This window comes from Macaca thibetana, chromosome 16, assembly GCF_024542745.1.
Source record: "Macaca thibetana thibetana isolate TM-01 chromosome 16, ASM2454274v1, whole genome shotgun sequence".
NCBI lineage: Eukaryota > Metazoa > Chordata > Mammalia > Primates > Cercopithecidae > Macaca > Macaca thibetana.
The window spans coordinates 17944625-17967555 of record NC_065593.1 but is presented as its reverse complement, the minus strand read 5'-3'; the positions used below and the strand labels follow the sequence as shown (position 1 = coordinate 17967555).

Sequence of the window (22931 nt, the reverse complement as noted above, 5' to 3'; positions counted from 1 at the left end):
CTGCAAGCTCCGCCTCCCAGGTTCACGCCATTCTCCTGCCTCAGCCTCCCGAGTAGCTGGGACTACAGGTGCCTGCCACCATGCCCGGCTAATTTTCTGTATTTTTAGTAGAGACGGGGTTTCACCGTGTTAGCCAGGATGGTCTCGATCTCCTGACATTGTGATCCGCCTGCCTCGGCCTCCCAAAGTGCTGGGATTACAAGCATGAGTCACCACACCCAGCCAGATGTGTTCTTGCTTCTCTCGTTCTTTCAGTTGTAATATTAGGTTGTTCAAATGAGATTTTTCTAACTTTTTGATATGGGCATTTACTGCTATAAATTTCCCTCTTAGCACTGCCTTAGCAGTGTTCCAGAGATTCTGATATGTTGTATCTTTGTTCTCATTCACTTCAAAGAACTTCATGATTTTTGCCTTAATTTCATTATTTACTCAAAAGCCATTCAGAAGAAGATTATTCCATTTCCATGTAATTGTATAGTTTTCAGTGAATTTTCTTGTCTTGATTTCTAATTTGATTGTGCCATTGTCTGAGAGATTATTTGTTATGATTTCAAGTTCTTTTGCATTTGCTGAGGAATATTTTATTTCTAATTATGTGATCAATTTTGCAGTATGTGTCATGTGGCAGTGAGAAGAATGTGTGTTCTATTGTTATTTCAGTGGAGAGTTCTGCAGATATCTACCAGGTCTGTTTGATCCAGTACTGAGTTCAGGTCCTGAATATCTTTGCTAATTGTCTGTCTCGATGATCTGTCTAATATTGTCAGTGGGGTGTTAAAGTCTCCCACTAATATTGTGTGGGAGTCCACATCTCTTTGAAGGTAACTAAGAACTTGTTTTCAGAATCGAGGTGCTCCTGTGTTGGTTGCATATATATTTAGAATTGTTAGGTCCTTTTGTTGAATTGAACCCTTTACCATTATGTAATGCCCTTCCTTGTCTTTCTTAATCTTTGTTGATTTAAAGTCTGTTTTGTCTAAAACTAGGATTGCAACCTCTGCTTTTTTCTGTTTTCCATTTCCTCGGTAGATTTTTCTCCATCTCTTTCTTTTGAGCCTATGGGTGTTATTGCATGTCAGATAGGTCTCTTGAAGGTAGCATACCCATGGGTCTTGGTTCTTTATCTAGCTTGCCACTCTGTGCCTTTTAGTTAGGGCATTTAGCCCATTTACATTCAAGGTTAGTATTGATATGTATGGATTTGGTTCTGTCATCATAATGTTGACTGATTAATTTGCAGACTTGTTTGTGTGGTTGCTTTATAGTGTCACTGGTCTGTGTATTTCAGTTTGTTTTTGTAGTGGCTGGTAATGGTTTTTCCTTTCCATATTTAGTGCTTTCGTCAGGAGCTCTTGCAAGGCAGGCCTGGTGGTAATGAATTCCCTTAGCATTTGCTTGTCTGAAAATGATCTTAATTTTCCTTTGCTTATGAAGCTTAGTTTGCCCAGATATGAAATTCTGGGTTCGAATTTCTTTTAAGAATGTTGAATATTGGCCCCCAATCTTTTCTTGTTTGTAGGATTTCTGCTGAGACGTCTGCTGTTAGTCTAATGGGTTTCCCTTTGCAGATGACCTGACCTTTCTCTCCAACTGTCTTCAACATTTTTTCTTTTATTTCCACCTTGGAGAATCTGATGATTCTGTGTCCTGGGAATGGTCTTCTTGTGACGTATCTTACTGGGGTTCTCTGCATTTCCTGAATTTTAATGTTGGCCTCTCTAGCGAGGTTGGGGAAGTTCTCATGCATAATATCCTGAAATATGTTTTTCAAGTTGGTTCCATTCTCCTTGTCTCCTTCAAGGATACCCATGGTCACAGATTTGGTCTCTTTACATAATCTCATGTTTCTCAGAGGTTTTGTTTGTTCCTTTTCATTCTTTTTTCTCTATTCTTGTCTGGCTGTCTTATTTCAGAAAGTCAGTCTTGAAGCTCTGAGATTCTTTCGTCTGCTAGGTCTATTCTGATATTAATACTTGTGATTCCATTATGAAATTCTTGTAGTGTGTTTTTCAGGTTGGTTACATTCTTTTCTATACTGGCTATTTTGTCTTTCGGCTCCTGCATTGTTTTATCATGATTCTTCGCTTCCTTGGATTGGATTTCAATGTAATCCTGTAGCTCAGTGATCTTTACTCCTATCCACATTCTGAATTCTATTTCTGTCACTTCAGCCTGGTTCAGAACCCTTGCTGGAGGGATGGTGTGGTCTTTTGGAGGAAAGAAGACACTGGCTTTTTGAGTTGTCAGGGTTCTTGTACTTGTTCTTTCTCACTTTGTGGGCTTATCTATGTTCAGTCTTTGAGGTTGCTGACCTTTGGATGGGTTTGTTTGTTTGTTTGTTTTCCTTTTATCTTATTTGATGACCTTGAGGGTTTGATTGTGGGATAAGGTGGATTCAGCCAACTGGCTTTGTTTCTGGAAGATTTCAGGGGGCCAGGGCTCACTCCTAACTCCTGAACTGCATGCTCTAGCTCTGGAGGACTTGTAATGAGCCTGACTTTGTTCTCTGGGTATTGAGGTTAGGAATCTACTGCACTGGGTGGACCAAGGTGTTCCCAGATCTCTGGTCACTACACTTCAATGGGTGGTGTCAATGGGTGATGTCACCTAAAGCATTTTTTAGTGCAGTGACAGCAGGATCCATCTTCTTTCTCACATGCCAGCAGCAGCGGTAGTGACAGCATGGTGAGGTGCATGCTTGTTAGCTATGGTAGGGTGTTAGTGGATGCCGGGGTGCCTGCTCCCCCATGGGGGTTCACCACAGGGGCAGAGGTAATGCAGCTGAGGGGTGGGGAGGGAGCTCTGCTGGCAACTGTGTGTGTGGTCGTGCTGGTGTTGGTGTTGGCTTCAGGGTAGGGCACTGGCAGGTGCAGGTTTCTGTGCCTTCTCTCTGTCCCGCAAGTAGAAGTGGTTGCTCAGGGCAGGGGAGGATCTACTGTCTCTGCACCTAGTTTCACTCCCATGGCAGTGCTATCACAAGGGCACAGTGCCAGCAAGGGCAGAGGTGGCTGGTTCTGTGCCTGATAAGGTTCTGTCTGCAATGGCAGATGGCAAGGGGCAAGGGGATGGACTGCACTCCCACCACAGCATTGGCAGTGTGAGGTGCACACACACTAGTGTGCTGACAGGGCAAAGAAAGCAAAACCCACCTGCACAGACACACACCAGCAAAGCAATATGTGGAGCTGCCATGAGCCCAAGGGAAGCTATGGTGTGGAGAGGAAGCATGCAGGCTGACGTGTGGCTGTGTGGGCTGCCCCATTGGTCAGGCAGAGTCCTCCAGTGCAGAAGCTATGATATAGGCCCCCAGGCCACTGGAGTGTGCCCTGCAAGCAGGCATGGCCAGACTGGGGCCCCAGGAGATGCCAGCAGACCAAAGGGTGCTCAGGTTGTACCTGCCCCGTCTAATGGACAAGACCACCCTGCAGAGTTCAGGATCAACAGTTCCCCTAGGGTGAAAATCTCCCATGAGAGCAAGTCAAGCCTTGGGGAATGGCCATCCCTGGCCATACTCTGCTACAGACACTCCCGCATCAAACTCTCTAGGCTTCACATCAGCTGGCTTGCTGCCCCTACTACTTCTCCAAGCAGCTTTCCCTACCAGCTTAAGTTCCATGGTGCTCACAGGGTCTTCTCCTGCTGGGGTTCCAGAGGCCCATGTCAAGAGCAAGTTGCTCCTTGCTGGTTCAACTCACCTGTTCCCCTGGAGCCACTGGGGGCCAAGAATGAGTCCAGATACACAGTAGCCCCTTACAGGGTTCCCAGCTTTCTTCCCCTTCAGCCCAGCTTCTGTGTCTTCCCTCCATCCACTCTGAAGATCTGTTAGGAGTACTCCAGTCATCTCCATCCCTCCGTGGCAGCTGTTCCACCTGGTTGTGTCTACTTGGCAATCTTTGGTGAATTTTTTATTTGAATTTTGATATCTTTGCCTTCTTTTCCATTGGATTATTTGTTCATTAACAAGTGTTAGGAAATGTTAATATATTACTGATATCAGCCTTTTGTCACATCACTTGCATTTTCTCCAACTTGCCATTTGTCTTTCAATTTGATGTTTTTTGCCAAATAAATGTATTGCATTTTTATGTAATCAAATCTGTTTGTCTTTTCTTATAATGCTTCTTGATTTTCTGTTTCACTTTGAATGCATATGATTTTTTCTATCCGTGTCAGGCAAGATAAACTAGGTTATATTGCATTAAAACAGCTTCTAAAGCCTCAGGAGTTTACAATAGTCTGAAGATAAAAGGAAATAACCCCAAGTGTTTTTCCTACTCTTATATACCACTCAACAACACTCCTGACACCAGATGTGTGGGGACATATCCTCACACAGCAGGCAAGCAATTCTGCCGGTTCCCCAGTGCTTCAGTGATACTTTCTTTACGGCTCTAGCAGCTCCAGGAATCACATGCAGACATTTCAAAGACCAGCAAAGAAGAGGTATGCTTCCTCTCATGTTTTACTTTTTATTGGTTGTGAAAAGTTGATTTTACATACAAATTAGGTCATTCTTGTCATACCCGGCTAAATCGGGGTCAAGGGACTTGGGGTGGGAAAGCACTAGGATGGCAGGCCACGTCTCACTAACGCAGGTCTCTGTAACAACTGTCTCAGCACTAAATGAGTGGTCAAGTTAAATATTAAGCTGATAAAGCCAGTGCTCTTATACAAAGGCTGAGATGTAACAGAAGCCTACCAAGAGTTTTTCCCAGGCCTTTCCTGGGACTTGAAGCATGACAAGATAACGAAGAAATTCTTAACAGGACCCGTTTAGGAATAAACGAGGTTTATTGGGAGTCCAAACAACCCCCCCAGACCTCCACAGACAAGTTTATTGGGGGTCTGAAGGAACGCCCCAAACCGCCATGATTTAGCGGGAAACAAGATAAGGGTAATCACCCCAGCACCTGGACCCATTTAGATTAAGTAAATTTACTGAGGCTCCAGAGGAAGGTCTTTAGGACTCAGATCTCAGTTGTAGATTAGAAGAAATTAATCATGTATGTCTTTAGATGAATGGACACTTACATGTAGACAGATAGCTTAGAAGATATAGAGCTCTGGAAAACTTCGTAATTTTGAGTTGATCTGGTGATAATTTCCAGGCCTTCTCCCTGTAACTGGCCACAGAAATAAAATCTCTCTTCTTTCCCAGCTCATCTACATCTCATTGTTGGGCCACGAGAATAAGCAGCCCGACCAACTGTCAGTTGTCCAGGAACATGAGGGGCACATAGCACCTCGTCCAAGAATTAAATTTTCCACAAGCCCAGCTGTTTGAAACTGCCCATTTTAATCTGAAACCGGTTTTATCTAATAGCTACTGAAACAACCTGCTGTGACTCTAAGGCTAGTTTTACCCACTGCTATTAACCACCAATCAGAGCTTGCCAGCTCCCAAAAACTTACTAGTGCCAATGAACTGTCTTCCAAAAACAGTATATAACATCTCTCCTTTTTAAAAAACCTCCACTCTTCTCTTCACTCTTTGGACATACTAGAGACTACCTACTCTTTATTTTTGCCCGAAATTGCAATTTTTAGTTTTCAAATAAAATGTTAAATTTAGATATTCATCTCTACATTATTATTTTGACTTCAACATACTCAAGTAACTACTTCCCAGAAGCTCAACAGGAGACTTCCTCTTTGTGTCACTGGCCATGCTCACACCAATCTTGGCAATCTGGAATTGGTATCACCACCACTATATTGTTGCTACTATTCTTTTTTTTTTTTTTTTTTTTTTTTTTTGGAGACGGAGTTTGGAGTGATCTCTGCTCACTGCAAGCTCTGCCTCCCGGGTTTACTATTCTTTTGAATGAATTGGTATCGATTAGATCCATTAAGTATAAGAAAAATAAAAACATTTTTATTTTACTTTCATTTATTCTTTCTCAAATACTTTCTTTCCTTATGTAAATCCAAGTTTCTGAACTACACCATTTTCCTACTCTCTGAAGAACATTTTAACATATCTTGCAAGGCAGGTCTACTGGCAACAAATTCCTTCAATTTTTGTTTGTCTGAGAAAGTCTGTTGTCTGTTTCTCTTTCTCTTTCAAATTATAGGACACAGAATTTTAGCTTGGTTTTTTTTTCAATACTTGAAATATTTTATTCCACTCTTATCTTCCTTGCATGGTTCTTGCAAGAAAACTAATGTTGTTCTTATCCTTTTTCCTTTATAAGTAAGTTGAGTTCCCCATCCCAGGATTCTTTCAAGATTCTCCCTTTGTATTCCATTTTCTGCAAGTTGAATATATTATTCTTATGTGTAGATTATACACTGTTTATCTTATCTGGTGTTCTCTGAGCTTCCAAGATGTTTGGTGTCTGTCATTAATTTTAGAAAATTCTCAGTTATTATTACTTCAACTATTTCTTCTATTCCTTTTTCTCTTTCTTCTCCTTTTGGTATTGCCACACACATTACACCTTTTGTAATTGCCCCCACAGTTCTCAAATATTCTGTTCCAGTTTTTTAAATTTTGTTTTCTCTTTGCCTTTCAGTTTGGGAAGTTTCTATTTTCATATCTTCAAGGTTATAGTTTCTTTGTCCCATCTACTGATGAGTCCATCTATGGCATTCTTTATTTCTGTTGGTGTTTTCTATTTCTAACATTTTCTTTTGGTTATCTCTTCGAGTTTTTCTCTCTCTTTGTACAGTACTCATCTATTCCTCCATGTTGTCCACTTTTTCCCATTAGAGCCCTTAGCTTATTAATCATAGTCATTTTAAATTCCAAGTCTAATAATTCTCAAAACCTCTGCCATATCTGAGACTGATTCTGGTGCTTGTTTTGTCTCTTCAGACTATGTATTTTCTCTTTTAGAATGCCTTGTAATTTTTTGTTAAATGCTGAACATGATGCATGGGGTAAAAAGGACCAAGGTAAACAGCCCTTCAGTGTGAGATATTGTGCTTATCTGCTTAGGAGTCAGACTGTGTTTACTGTTTGCTATAGCTGGAGCCATCAGAAGTTAAATTTCCTCAGATGTCTTTGTATTTATTTCCCCTGTTATCTTTGAGTTTTCCTAGAGATTTCTTCTTGAATAGGGTCTGGACATTGATGTCCTTTCCGTTGTAATCCCCTGTCACTCAGTTGGCATTGTAACTGTGACGTCAAAAGGCCATTCCACCATTCTATCAATCCAGCTGCTTCAAGATGATAGGAAACATGGTAAGACCAGTGAATCCCATTAGCACAAGCCCACTGCCACACTTCTTCAGCTGAAAAGTGAGTGCCTTGGTCAGAAGCAATGCTATGTGGAATACCATGATGGTAGACAAAGCATTCTGTGAGTCCAGGAATGGTAGTCTTGGCAAAAGCATTGTGTGCAAGATAGTCAAACCCATATCTGGAATAAGTGTCTGTTCTGGTGAGGACAAACTGCTGCCCTTTCCATAATGGAAGAGGTCCAGTATAATTAACTTGTCACCAACTAGCTGGCTGATCACCCCAAGGAATGGTTCCATATCAAGGGTTCAGTGTTGGTCTCTGCTGCTGGCAAATTGGGCACTCAGCAGTGGCCGTAGCCAGGTCAGCCTTGGTGAGTGAAGTCCATATTGCTGAGCCCATGTGTAACCTCCATCCCTGACACCATGGCCACTCTGTTCATGGGCCCATTGGGAGATGACAGGGGCAGCTGGGGAAAAAGACTGAGTAATGTCCACAGAATGAGTCATCCTATTCATTTGATTATTAAAATCCTCCTCTGCTGAGGTCACCATTTGGTGAGCACTCACATGAGATACAAATATCTTTACAGCTTTTGACCACTCAGAGAGGTCCATCCACATACCTCTTCCCCAAATTTCTTTGTCACCAATTTTCCAATCATGCTTCTTCCAAGTCCCTGACCATCCAGTCAAACCATTAGCTACAGCCCGTGAATCAGTATATAGTCGCACATCTGGCCATTTCTCCTTCTAAGCAAAGTGCACAACAAGATGTACTGCTCAAAGTTCTGCCCACTGGGAAGATTTCCCTTCATTACTATTCTTCAGGGATGTCCCAGAAAGGGGCTATAGTGCTGCAGTTGTCCACTTTTGGGTGGTGTCTGCATATTGTACAGAGCCATCTGTAAACCAGGCCCTTGTCTTCTCTTCCTCTGTCAACTGATCATAGAAAATTCCCCATGAGGCTATTGGTGCAGTCTTGGGGAGAGAAGGCAGGACGGCAGGAGTGGGGACCGTAGGCATTTGAGCCACTTCCTCATGTAACTTACTTGTGCCTTCAGGACCTGCTCAAGCCTGATCATGTATATACCACTTCCATTTGATGACGGAATGTTGCTCTGCATGCCCCATGTCATGGCTGGATGGGTCAGAAAGCACCCAGTTCATGATAGGCAGTTCAGGTCACATGGTGACGTGATGATCCATAGTCAAACGTTTAGTTTCTATCAAAGCCCAGTAACAGGCCAAGGGCTATTTTTCAAAAGGAGAGTAGTTATCTGTAGAAGATAGCAGGGTATTGCTCCAAAATCCTAGAGGCCTCCACTGTGATTCACCTACAGAGGCCTGCCAAAGGCTCCAGACAGTATCCCTATCTGCCACTGACACCTCATTAGATCTGCTGGGTCATATGGCCCAAGAGGCAGGGCAGCTTGGACAGCAGCCTGGACCTGTTGCAGACCCTTCTCCTGTTCTAGACCTCACTGAAAACTGGCAGCCATTCAGGTCACTCAATAAATGGGTCAGAGTAACACACCCAAATGAGAAATGTGTTGCCTCCAAAATCCAAATAGGCCCACGAGGCATTGCGCCTCTTTCTTGGTTGTAGGAGGGACAAAATGCAGCAACTTATCCTTCACCTTAGAAATAATATCTTGACAGGCCCCACACCACTGGACCCCTAGAAATTTTACAGAGGTAGAAGGTTCCTGAATTATTATTATTATTATTATTGCTATGCAAATAGTTGTTGTTTTATTTAGGGAATAAGGACAAGAAACAGAAGTCTATACATGTTCAGTACAGATGCATTTTTTTCTCAGATATTTTTGATCTGCGGTTGGTTGAATCCATGGATGCAGAATCCATGGACATAGAGGGCCAACTGTGTATATATACATGCATATATGAAGAGATTTAGTATGGAAATTGGCTCATGCAGTTGTGGGGGCCAAGGAATCCCATGATCTGCAAGTTAGAGAACTAGGGAGGTTGGTGGTGTAATTCAGCCTAAAGCTGAAGACCTGAGAATGAAGGGCAATTGTGCCAGTCCCTGATATGGTTTGGCTGTGTTCCCATCCAAATCTCATGTTGCATTGTAATTCCCATTGTTGGAGAAAGGGCCTGCTGTGAGGTGATTGAATGATGGAGGCACACTCCTCACTTGCTGCTCTCATGATAGTGAGCGAGTTCCCATGCAACCTGGTTGTTTAAAAGTGTGTAGCACCTCTCCCTTTGCTCTCTTCCTCCTTCTCTGGCAATGTAAATCGTGTCTGCTTCCCCTTCACCCTCTGCCATGACTGTAAGCTTTCTGAGGCCTCCCCAGTCATGCTTTCTGTACAGCTTGTGGAACTGTGAGTCAATCAACCTCTTTTCCCCATAAATTACCCAGTCTTAGGTCTTCATAGCAAGATGAGAATGGTTTCTGAATTTTATTCAGATTTATTTCCCAACAATTCACTCACCAACAAGTCCAGTGTGTTTGCAACTTCTTGCTCACTGGATCCAGTCAGCATAATGTCATCAATGCAATGGACCAGTGTGATATCTTGTGGAAGGGAAAAGTAATCGAGATCTCTCCGAATAAGATTATAATCCAAAACTGGAAAGCTGACATACCCCTGAGATAGGACAGTAAAGGTATATTGCCAACCTTGGACCTTGCCAACTGAAGACAAATTGCTTCTGGTGGGCTTTATGGACAGGAATGGGGAAAAAAGCATTTGCCAAATCAATGGCTTGTATACCAGGTACTAGGAGATATGTTAATTTGCTCAAGCAATGAAACCATATCTGGTACAACAGCTGCAATTGGAGACCCCACTTGGTTAAGCTTATGATAATCTACTGTCATTCTCCAAGATCCATCTGTCTTCTGCAAGGCCAAATAGAGTTGAATGGGGAAGTGGTGGGAATCACCATTCCTGCATCCTTCAAATCCATTATAGTTGCACTAATCTCCGCAATCCCTACAAGGATGCAATATTGTTTTGTATTTACTATTTTTCTAGGTAGAGGCAGCTCTAATGGCTTCCATTTGGCCATTCCCACCATAATAAACCTCACCCTACCAGTCAAGGAGCCAATGTGACAGTCCTGACAGCTGCTATGTATGTCTATGCCAATTATGCATTCTGGCACTGGGGAAATGACCACAGGATGAGTATGGAGACCCACTGTAAGTTGGACCTGAGCTAAAACTCCATTAATTACCTGACCTCCATAAGCCTCTGCTTTAACTGGAGCACCACAATGACGTTTTGGGTCCCTGGAATCAATGTCAGCTCAGAACCAGTGTCTAGTAGTCTCTGAAAGATCTGATTATTCCCCTTTCCCCAGTGCACAGTTACCCTGGTAAAAGGATAGAGGTCTCCTTCGGGAAGAATGGGAGAAAGATTAACAGCATAAGTTGTCAGTAGTCTAGTGGAGTCCTTCCTCAAGGGGACCCCACCTCCCCTTCATTCAAAGGGTTCCGGGTCTGTAAACTGGCTCAAGTCTGGATATTGATTGAGGGGCCATGATTCTCTGTTTTTATATATCAAATTAGTATTTTGTCCACTGGACCTGGAAGTTTTTTGCTTATATAAATCAAGTAAGAATGCAGTAGGCTTCCTGTCAATTTTACTTCTAGGAACACCATGATTAATTAGCGAATGCCGGAGCTCTACATGAGTCAGACTATTCTGATTGCTGCTTTGCCTCTGCTGTCCATTACGGTGGCTACAGCCACCTTGTCTTTGATGGTTGAGTGCTGCCACTTGGCCCCTGCCACCTCGGGATCCAATTATTCCCATTGCATTTAAATTTTATAGTTGAGTGACTGCAGTTCCCACTGTAAGATCTGACATACAGAGAGGAGCAATCACAGAGCTCTTCACGGACGCAGGTGCTGCCCTCACAAATCTATTTCACAAAGTATTGATAAAGGGTATATCTTCTGGACCCTCCCAGCTGGGATGAGAGGTTCTAAAATGACTAATCCACTCCAGCATCCCAATCTCCCTAAGCCTTTGGATTCCTTCCTCTACATTAAACCAAGGGAGATGAGGCATTTCCAGCTCACTCACAGTGGGCCATCTTCTAATCCATATTTCAGCCAACCAACAAATAAGTCAGTAGAACCTTTTTAACTCCCCAAGCTACAATAATAAATGCAGAATTCCTGCTTAGGGGGCCCAAAGCAATAAATTCAGCCAGATACAACTTTATGCTCCTTCCACCATTATCCTACATGTTTAATATCCATTCCCATGCCTGTTCTTTAGATTTCTGCTCATTTAAATTAGAAAACTCAAGCAGTTCTTTTGGAGTATAGCACACTTCTTCACGGGTCACACTCTGAACCTCACATCTGGGGGCCTGCCAGGACTTTAGTCTAGTTATAGGTCTAGATGCAAACAGGGGTGTTGGGGGTGGGTCCTGAGGAGAATAAACATTGCCTGGCAACTGCCTCGGAGAAGGCCATTGCTGTTGCCTTGGGCAGTGCAGGGTTATTCTCCTCAATCTCCACACATGCAGCCAGCAAACATACGAAAAAAACTCAACATCGCATATCATTAGAGAAACGCAAATCAAAACCACAATAAGATACTATCTTATGCCAGTCACAATGGTGATTGTTAAAAAGTCAAGAAACAATGATGCTGGCGAAGCTGCAGAGAAACAGGAACACTTTTACACTGTTGGTGGGAATGTAAATTAGTTCAATCATTGTGGAAGACAGTGTGGCAATTCCTCAAAGACCTAGAACCAGAAATACAATTTGCCCCAGCAATCCCACTACTGGGTATATGCCCAAAAGAATATAAATCATTCTGTTATAAAGGTACATGCACACATATGTCCACTGCAACACTATTCACAATAGCAAAGACACGGAATCAACCCAAATGCCCATCAATGATAGACTGGATTAAAAAAAATATGATACATATACACCATGGAATACTATGCAGCCATAAAAAGGAATGAGATTTTTTTTTTTTTTCTTCAAGACAAGAGTCTCACTCTGTCACCCAGGCTGCAGTGCAATAGCACGATCTCAGCTCACTGCAACCTCCACCTCCTGGGCTCAAGTGATTCTCCCACCTCAGCCTCCCCAGTAGCTGGGATTACAGGCACCTGCCATCATGCCTAGCTAATTTTTGTAGTTTTATAGAGATGGGGTTTCACCATGTTGCCCAGGCTGGTCTCGAACTCCTGACCTCAGGTGATCTGCCCACCTTGGCCTCCCAAAGTGCTGGGATTACAGGCGTGAGCCACTGGTGATCATGTCCTTTGCAGGGACATGGATGGGGCCAGAAGCCATTATCCTCAGCAAACTAATGCAGGAATAGAAAACCAACCACCACATGTTCTCACTTATAAGTGAGAGCTGAACAATGTGAACACATAGACACAGAGGGATATAACTGGAGCCTGTTGGGGTCGGGGGCAGTAGGAGGGAGAGCATCAGGAAAAATAGCCAATGCATGCTGGGCTTAATACCTAGGTGATGGGTTGATAGGTGCAGCAAATCACCAAGGTACACATTAACCTATGTAACAAACCTGTACATCCTGCACATTTGCCCTGGAACTTAAAATAAAAATAGAAACACAACATTCCAAAACTTATAGAATACAGCAAAAGCAGTATTAAGAGGGAAATTTATAGTTAACAAACTCCTACATCAAAAAAAAGAAGATTTCAAATAAGCAAACTAGCAATACACCTCGAGGAACTAGAAAAGTGAGAACAAATCAAACCCAAAAGTAGTACAAGGAAAGAAATAATAATAAAGATCAAAGCAGAAATAAATAAAATTGAGACTAAAAATGCAAAATATTAATAAAATGAAAAGGTGACTTTTAGGAAGAGTTTAACAAAATTGGCAAACCATTAGCTAAACTAATTAAGAAGAGAGAAAACCCAAATAAATAAAATCAGAAATGAAAAAGGAGACATTATAAGTGATACCACAGAAATACAAAGGATCATTAGAAAATATTATGAACAACCATACACCAACAAATTAGAAAACCTAGAGGAAATAGATAAATTCCTGAACACGAACAGCCTATAAAGACTGAACCAAGAAGAGGCCGGGCGCGGTGGCTCATGCCTGTAATCCCAGCACTTTGGGAGGCCGAGGTGGGCAGATCACGAGGTCAGGAGATTGAGACCATCCTGGCTAACACAGTGAAACCCCATCTCTACTAAAAATACAAAAAATTAGCTGGACGTGGTGGTGGGTGCCTGCAGTCCCAGCTACTCGGGCTGGGAGGCTGAGGCAGGAGAATGGCAGGAACCCAAGAGGCGGAGGTTGCAGTGAGCTGAGATCTCACCACTGCACTCCAGCCTGGACAACAGAGTGAGACTCCACCAAAAAAAAAAAAAAGATTGAACCCAGAAGAAAAAAACAAACCTGAACAGACAAATAATGAGTAATAAGATTGAATCTGTAAGTAAACATCTGACAACAACAACAAAAAAGTCCAGGATCAAATGGTTTCACTGCTGAATTGTTCAAAACTTTAGAGAAAAAAAAGGCCAATACCATTTCTTTTCAAGCTGTTTCAAAAAACTGAAGAGGAGGAAACTCTTCCAAACACATTCTACAAGGATAGCATTACCCTGACGCCAAAACAAGACGACAAAACAAAAATAGAAAACTACACGCCAATATCCCTGATGAACATAGATGCAAAAATTCTTCACAAAATACTAGCAAACAAAATCCAACAGCACATCAAAAAGATTATGCACTATGATCAAGTGGATTTATCTCAAGAATGCAAAGATGGCTCAACATATGGAAATCAACATATGAGATACATCACGTTAACAGAATGAAGGACAAAACCCATATGATCATCTCAATAGACACAGAAAAAGCATTTGATAAAATTCAACACCACTTTATGAAAAAAATTCTCAATAAATTAGGTATAGAAGAAATGTATCTAAACACAATAAAGACCAAAGATGGCAAATCCACAGCTAACATCATCTTGAATGGAGAAAAGCTTTTTCTCTAAGAACTGGAATAAGAAAAGGATGTGTACTCTTGCCAATCTTATTAAATATGCTACTTGGAATCCTATCCAGAGCAATTAGACAAGAGAAAAAATAGACAACATCCAAGCCAAAAAGAAGGAAGTCAAATTGTCCTTTGCAGATGACATAATCCTATCTATAGAAAAACCTAAGAATCCCATCAAAATGTCTTACATTTAAATTAAATTAAGTGAATTCAGTAAAGTTGCAGAATACAAAATCAACATACAAAAATCAGTAGCATTCCTATACACCAAAAACAAAGTAGCCAAAAACAAATCAAGAAAGCAATCCCACTACCTAGGAAAAAAATTTAACCAGTGAAGTGAAAGGTCTCTATAAGGAAAATTATATGAAAGAAAATGAAGAGGATGCAAAAAAAAAAAAAAAAAAAAAAAAAAAAAAAAAAAACCAAAAAACACGGAAAAACATTCTATGTTCATGGATTGGAAGAAATAATATCATTAATAATACCATACTACCCAAAGCAATCTACCAATTTCATGTAATTCTTATCAAATAGAAATGATATTCTTTCAGGAAATAGAAAAAAATCCTAAAATTTATATGGAACCACAAACCACCCCAAACAGCCAAACCAATCCTGAGCAAAAAGAACAAAACTCTGCATCACACTACCTGACTTCAAACTACACTACACAACTATAGTAACCAAAACAGCATGGTACAGCTATAACAACAGACTGATACACCAATAGAACACAATAGAGAATCCAGAAATAAATCCATGTATTTACAGCCAACTGATTTTCGACAAAAGCACCAAGAACATACACTGGGAAAGTCAGTCTCTTCAATAAATGGTTCTGTGAAAACCGAATATCTACATACAGACGAATAAAACTAGGCCCCTATCTCTCACCATATACAAATATTAACTCAAAATTGATTAAAGACTTAAATGTAAGACCCAACACTATGCAACTACTAGAAGACAACATAGGGAAAATGTTTCAGCACCTTACTCTTGGCAAAGATTTTGTGGATAAGACCTCAAAAGCACAGCCAACAAAAGAAAAAACAGACAAATTGGATTATGTCAAACTAAAAAGCTTCTGCACAGCAAAGAAAACCATCAACAGAATGAACAGAAAACCTACAGAATGGGAGAAAATCTTTGTAAGCTATTCATTTGGTAAGGTTTTAATATCTAGAATGTACAAGGAATTCAACTCAACAGCAAAAAGTAATAATCATCTAAGTAAAAAATGGGCAAAGGATCTGAATAAACATTTCTCAAAAAAAAAGACATACAAATGGCCAGGTGCATGAAAAAATGCCCAACGTCACTAATTATCAGGGAAATTCAAATCAAATCCAAAATGAGACCTCATCTCACACCAATTAATGTGAGTCTTATCAAGAAGACTAAAAATAACAAATGTTGGCAAAGATGGGGAGAAGGGTAATTCTTATATACTGTTAGTGGTGGGAATGTAAATTAGTACAGCCATTGTGGAACATGGTATGGAAGTTCTCAAAAAAAAGCTAAAAATAGAACTACCAAATGATCCAGCAATCCCACTACTGGGTGTGTATGCAAAAGAAAGAAAATAGGTATGTCCAGGAGACATCTTCACTCCTAGGCACGATTTATGTCAGCCAACATATGGAATCAACCTAAGTGGCCATCAACAGATAAATAATGAAAATATGGTGTATATATACACAATGGAATACTAGTCGGTCATTAAAAAGTATAAAATCTTGTCATTCATGGCAACATGGATGAGCCTGAAGGATATTTGTTAAATAAGTCAGGCACAGAAAAATAAATACCACATATTCTCGCTCACGTGTGGAAGCTTAAAAAGTTGGCAGTATAGAAGTATAGAGTAGAATATTGGCCACTAGAGGCTGAGAAGGGGAAGAAGTGGGGTTATAGAGGTTAGTTAATGGATTAAAACTTACAGGATAGGAGGAATAAGTTCTAGTAGTCTATAGCACTGTAGGACTCTAGCAAACAATTTTTTTGCATTTTTCCAATAACTAGAAGAGAGAATGTTGAATGTTCTCAATACTAAGAAATGATAAATTTTGAGGTGATAGAAGTGCTAATTTTCCTGATGTGATCATTGTACGTTGTATACACGTATCAAAATATCACACTGTACCCAATAAATATATACAATTATTATGTGTCAATGTTTAAAACAATTTTAAATAACTAATATAAATGAATGAGTGAACAAATGAGTGGGGTTCTTAAGCAGACTTTGGTTCCCTTCCCCATGCTTGAGAAGTCCTTTTAGGGCCTCAGGTATGACTTAGTTCTCAGATACAGATAGACTAAACTATGGTATCTAAGCAAATAGAAAGTTCATTTTAGGTTTGGGTCAGGTAAAAAGACATGCAGACATAAAAATTAAGAAGAAAACAAGGTTAGAAGACAGGCTGATGTGAACACTTGCTCAGGAAAATGAGTAAAAATATTTTTTTCAAAATTTGAAGTTTTGTTTAGTAAAGAAGGGGACTGAGATGTTTGGGTTTTATTATTGACATGAGGACAGACTATCATTTAATGCAGACCTGCAGGGTTTTTGTAAGTACACATGATAAATTGGTGGTTTAACAATGAAGACAGAATTTTTAATTTAAAGATTTTCAATCTTTAAAGATTTTCTTCACCTGGGATTAGCATAAAGGAAAATCTTCCTAGCAGGTTACTGAGAACACCTTCTTACTTCAACTACATGTCCCCCCACATTTGTTTTACTTACTCAGAAACTATATAATATTACATTTAAACAAAAAGTTCCTTGTGGAGAAAAAAAGAGATCTGCAATAATATTGAAAGATTAATGTCCATGTATCTATTGGATAAAATCATGTAAGACTCCCAAGCATCACCATCATAGAAGGAAGAGATTTTGCCTTTTACAAATGACCCTTTCCAGGGCTCCCTTCATGTCTCTGTTCCTCAGGCTGTAGATGAAGGGGTTCAGCATGGGGGTCACCACAGTGTACATCATAGCCATGACAGTCTCCTTTAGAGTAGAACTATTAGCTGATGGGCATAAGTAGAGACCAATAACGGTCCCATAGAACAGTGACACCACAGAGAGGTGGGAGCCACAAGTAGAGAAGGCCTTGCAGATACCCTTCGACGAAGGGACCTTGAGGATGGAGGAGACAATCCGTGCATAGGACCCAAGGATGAGTAGGAATGGGATGACAAGAATCAGCCCTCCCATGATAAATATCACCAATTCATTAACTCGAGTGTCAGAGCAGGCCAGCTTCAGCAGAGCAGACATATCACAGAAAAAGTGGGGGATCACATTGTCTGCACAAAAACACAACCTGGCCATGAGTAAAGTGTGTAACATGGCATGGAAGGTGGTCAGCACCCAGGACAGCGCCACCAGGGCGAGACAGCGCATGGGGCTCATGATGGCGGTGTAGCGCAGGGGGAAGCAGATGGCCACATAGCGGTCATAGGCCATGACCACAAGGAGGAAGCTTTCTAGATCTGAAAAATACAAGAAGTACATTTGGGCCAGGCAGTCCGCATAGGGGATGGATGGGTCGTGGTTCTGCATGTTCTGCAGCAATCTGGGCACTGTGACCGAGGAAAAGCAAAGGTCAGAGAAGGACAAGTTGCTGAGAAACAAATACATAGGCGTGTGGAGCTGGGAGTCCAGTTGAGTGAGGACAATGATGAGGAGGTTCCCCAGGAGGGTGGTAAGATACATGGCCAAGAACAGGGCATAGAACAGGTTTTGCTGCTCTGGCTGGATGGGCAGGCCCAGGAGCAGGAACTCTGAGATGCTGGTTTGATTTCGTCCCATCATGCTCTGTCTCCAGTATCTTTAAGAGAATATAATAGGATCCCTTAAAACCACCAATAAAAATAAATATATTCCTATGATACATTGTCAATAGGTGTTCTTCAGTCATTGATTTCACCATCATTTTCCCTAACAACAATCTGTATATTCAGAGATTTCTATAATTATCTCTATAATCAGAAATGTGCCACATCACAAAATCCACACTACTTTTCACACTGATCTCACTTTTGATAACATGTAACAAATGTTACTGCTTTCTTTCTAAAACACTCTTATCTATTAGCTTCCGTGCAATCACACTGGTTTCCTGACACATACTGGCCATTCCTTAACAACTGTTAATGGTTTCTTCTCTAACAGTATCTTATATACTGGTGTTTTCTGGGAATTTTTCCTAAATTCTGTTCTAATTCTACAGATCAAGCCCTGAAAGAGTTCACCTGTCCCTGTGACACTGATTACCGTCTAAACTTCATGGGTAAACCTTTCATCATTAGTACTGTATTACCAGTTGCTTCCTGATTATCTCCCCATGGATCGTGACCATACGCAGTTTAACAGATCCCAGATGAAACTCATCTCACCCTGCCACTCTCCCAATCCGCTCCTCCAGTCACTCATGTCGCAGTAAAAGGAATCCACACTCAAGTCAGAAACCTGGGAGTTTTCTTTCATTCATTTATTTCTCTCAAGATCAACATCTAATCCTAGCAAGTCATATAGATTCTGTACTTCGTTCTATTTCTGATTCAACCACGGCTTATCCCAATTGCCAAAATCTGCAACAGGCTAATGTCTTTTCTTGTCTGGACTATTGGAATAGTCTCTTACTTCATCTCCCTGCTGCTATGCTCACTAGCCTTCAATCCATTCACACTGTGGCATTCTAAGATAAAAATCTGATCATCATTCTCCTGCTCAGAGTCCTTATGGATTCTCATCATTCTTAAGATACAGGCAAAATTCCTTTCAAGGACGCAAACGATATTTCATTATCTGACCCATGCCTACCTCCACAGCCTCATCTGGTCCCACAGTGACTCTTGCATCAGCATTCTCCTGCAATTCTGGACTTAGAAGTCATAATTTCTTGCCTCCAGACGTTCACACTTGCTGTTCCTTCTGTGTAACATCTTCTTCTCTCTGCCTTTTACTTGGCATACCCCTGCTTCTCCTTCAGGTTTATTACATGTCACTGGCTCAGCTCAATCTTCCTTGTCTGCCCAGACCAGGTAAGACCTGCTTCTATGTTTCCACAGCACCCTGTACTCATCCAGCAGCATTCAATGACCTTGATTGCTTGTTTATAGCTGAGTTTCCTACCAAATTGTAAATTCCATACAGGAAAGGCCATAACTGCCTTCGTGACTGCAGCAAGGCCAGCACCTGGGATGCTGACTGGATATGGCCAATGTTTCATTAGTATTTGTTAGCTGTCCTTCAGGCTGAGACATATATTCCTCCAACTTTATTTTTTATTTTATTTGAGACAAGAGTTTTGCTCTTGCTGCCCAGGCTGGAGTGCAATGGCACGATCTCGGCTCACCACAACCTCCACCTCCCAGGTTCAAGCAATTCTCCTGCCTCAGCCTCCTAAGTAGCTGGGATCACAGGCATGCGCCACCATGCCCAGCTAATTTTTGTAGTTTTAGTAGAGCCGGGGTTTCTCTATGTTGGTCAGGCTGGTCTCGGACTCCCGACCTCAGGTGATCCACCCGCCTCGGCCTCCCAAAGTGCTGGGATTACAGGCATAAGCCACCGCACCTGGCCCCTCCAACTTTAAAGCAGTCAAATCCCATTGTAGTTAGAATAACTACTCCTATTAAATACTCCCAGAATTAAGAATTCACTAGCCTTAACCATTTAGTGCTAGTTTTGACGCTTTATTACAAAATTCTGAGATAAACTTCAGACCTATGGAAAATGTTAGACCATCCAACCACCCTATTCTTTATTTTAAAAAGACAGCCCATTATGCATGTTGACACTGTCATTTTGGTTTTGGTGTTGATGTCTACATGGTTCAGTTACACTGACATGAAGAAATGTATCTGAAAGTTTGTATAGTTTGGGGAGAAAGGGAACGAGGATATCCACCCTTGAGACCTCGCTGTACTTCCTCTCCAGATATCCATACCTCAAAACGCCTCTGAGCTAAGAAAGCTGAAGGGTATTAGGGTATATGAGAAGCTCCTTTCCTAGAGGGATGTAGCTGAGTCTAACTGCTGGGATTTTCACTCTGCTGCTGCTGTTTAATCTAGCCACATTAACAGGTTTTCACATTTGGACATACTGTGCTAGTACTGCAGGGAAATGGCATCAAGCGAAGTTTCACATGCCTGTTTTCTCAGAAGGCTGCCTCCTTGGGAAATGAGTGGGACCAATCTCTGGTGTCAAGGGTCTTATTAGAAATTCCAAACCGGAGAGACATCACTTGTGAATGCTGCCACTGATCGGGAATATACATTTCAGCTGCTCCCTCAATAATGCCTTTCATCTTCTTCACCTGGTAAATCTATACTTCTCAGTCTGGACTGAAAACAAGAATCACGAAGGTCACTGCTTCTAAAACTTTAACTGACATACAAACCACCTGGTGGTCCTGCTAAATGCTGATTTTGATTCAATAGGTCTGGTGTAGGGCCTAATACTCTACATTTCGAAAGTTAAAATTTTACATTTGGTGATGCCAATTCTGCTGTTTTGTGGATCACACTGAGTAGTAAGGACATATAATACATTTTTAAAGTAGAGATTATGGCACCATCCCCCAATAAATGTAATTAGAATCTCTGGAAGGGGCCTTAAGTAAGCTCCTTAAGTAATTCAAATATATGGCCGAGGGCTTGAAATCTCTGTATTAAACGCCTATCTCATAGAGATGTCATTATGTTGAAATCTACAATCATGAGAGGACATTGCATAGTATTAATGGACACTGTCATTAATAAAAAGATATTAAGTTGTGAACATTAAATCAAAATATTTCTGGAATGTAGAAAACTCTTGAAAGGCAGAGAGGTGGAGAAAAGGAAAGTTATGTCTGAAAAACTATCCTATAGAACATCATACAACTGGGGAAATCAAGACCCTCAGGCTGTAGGGATACTAAGGTACCAGCTTATTCACCCTCCTGCCCAACTTACTCTGTGTCTGAGGTTAACTCCAGGGCCCTGATCCAAAATCCTCCTCCCCTTTATTGGTTGCAACAGCCTTTGTAGTCGTCACCTATGTCTGTACCCACCCTTCTGACATCTCCTTTTCTACCTACCCCTGGCCCTAGGGGACTGTGCATCCCGGAGGAGCCTAGATCCTGGAGGACCTCATTAAAAACAAAGTAATTACACAGGACCTCTCTAGAACAAATCAGCGTAGAGTCCTGCAACAGTGACTGATTACAGCTGCTGATCACACCTTACACCTTACAGTGACTGATTACAGCTGCTGATCACACCTTACACCTTACAGTGACTGATTACAGCTGCCGATCCCTTTGGGGAATCACGAGAACGGAGAGAAGCTCAGGGATGGGTGCTTAATCACTGCCTGCTTAGGGAATGGAGAGCATGCCTGTGAGGTTTGGGCCTACATCTTGAGAAGTGAAGAAAAAATGGTTGGAGAAGTCACAGAAGCAAGCAGGGACCAGGCCGTAAATGTCCTGAAATATCTTAAGGGTGTAAGAGTTTAGGTTTTATCCTGTAGACAACAACAAGCCATCAGTGGTCTTTGAATAGAGGACCGCTATGGAAAGACATATGCTTTGGAAATATTTCCAGGTGGCAGAATCTCTCACTATAACCCAACTCCCTGTAAATAGGCCCTAGGAGAGAGAAAAATGGTAACCAACAAGGATCAGACTTCCATGACCCAACCATATACAGATAGAGCGAAAGGACAGGAGTAAGAGAAAAGATGCTCTTCTGGATCACATTCAATTCTTCCTCAGGCAAATATGGAAAAGTAAATTCATATTTGCAGCCCTTTGAGCTACTTCTAGCTCCTTACCTCTCTAGGAAGACCTTTAATAACTGGACACCATCATTATCTCAACCACTCTTCATGTGTCATATTACCTCCTCATACTAGCTTTTCCTTACCCTACAACTGATCACAAGACCACAACTGACATTTACAACTCCTTCTTCCACAACTATTCCATGTACCCTTTTACATAACTTCAGCTAGATTCAACCCACATTCCTTGTGAGTCTGAATCCTCAGTGTTATTGTTTTTCTTGGGTTGCTATAATAGTGTTCCATTAACTTTTACTAAGTGACAGCTAAAAGAATCCCCTGCATATCAGATATGGTCTTCCCTTTCCTCATTATGCAGAGAAACACAATTTTCCATTGTTAGCTGGGATTGAACTACCACAGGCAGTACAGTAAACTCCTTTTTTGCCTACTGATTCAGAAACATAAAGAACCAAAATTGCCAAATGGCAGTCTCAACTTTCAGTAGAATGGAACCATGGAAGCACTTCAGGTAAAACATTCCTTCCTTAAGAATTGTATCAGATAGGCCGGGCGCGGTGGCTCAAGCCTGTAATCCCAGCACTTTGGGAGGCCGAGACGGGTGGATCACGAGGTCAGGAGATCGAGACCATCCTGGCTAACACGGTGAAACCCCATCTCTACTAAAAAATACAAAAAACTAGCCGGGCAAGGTGGCGGGCGCCTGTAGTCCCAGCTACTCAGGAGGCTGAGGCAGGAGAATGGCGTAAACCCGGGAGGTGGAGCTTGCAGTGAGCTGAGATCCGGCCACTGCACCCCAGCCTGGGCGACAGAGCAAGACTCCGTCTCAAAAAAAAAAAAAAAAAAAAAAAAAAAAGAATTGTATCAGATACTTCTTGTCCACCACTTCAAATCCTCTCAGCCATCTTCTCGTATTCC

The 22931-nt window shown here is 41.5% G+C and overlaps 1 protein-coding gene across 1 annotated transcript; it reads right to left on the bottom strand.

Annotated features, from left to right (window-relative positions):
- Positions 1 to 17093: 17093 nt before the first annotated feature.
- LOC126939958 (olfactory receptor 1E2) lies at positions 17094 to 18038 on the bottom strand. The gene has a single exon (XM_050765850.1). The coding sequence runs from the start codon at positions 18036 to 18038 to the stop codon at positions 17097 to 17099; it is 942 nt and encodes a 313-aa protein (XP_050621807.1). The 3' UTR covers positions 17094 to 17096.
- Positions 18039 to 22931: the final 4893 nt, after the last annotated feature.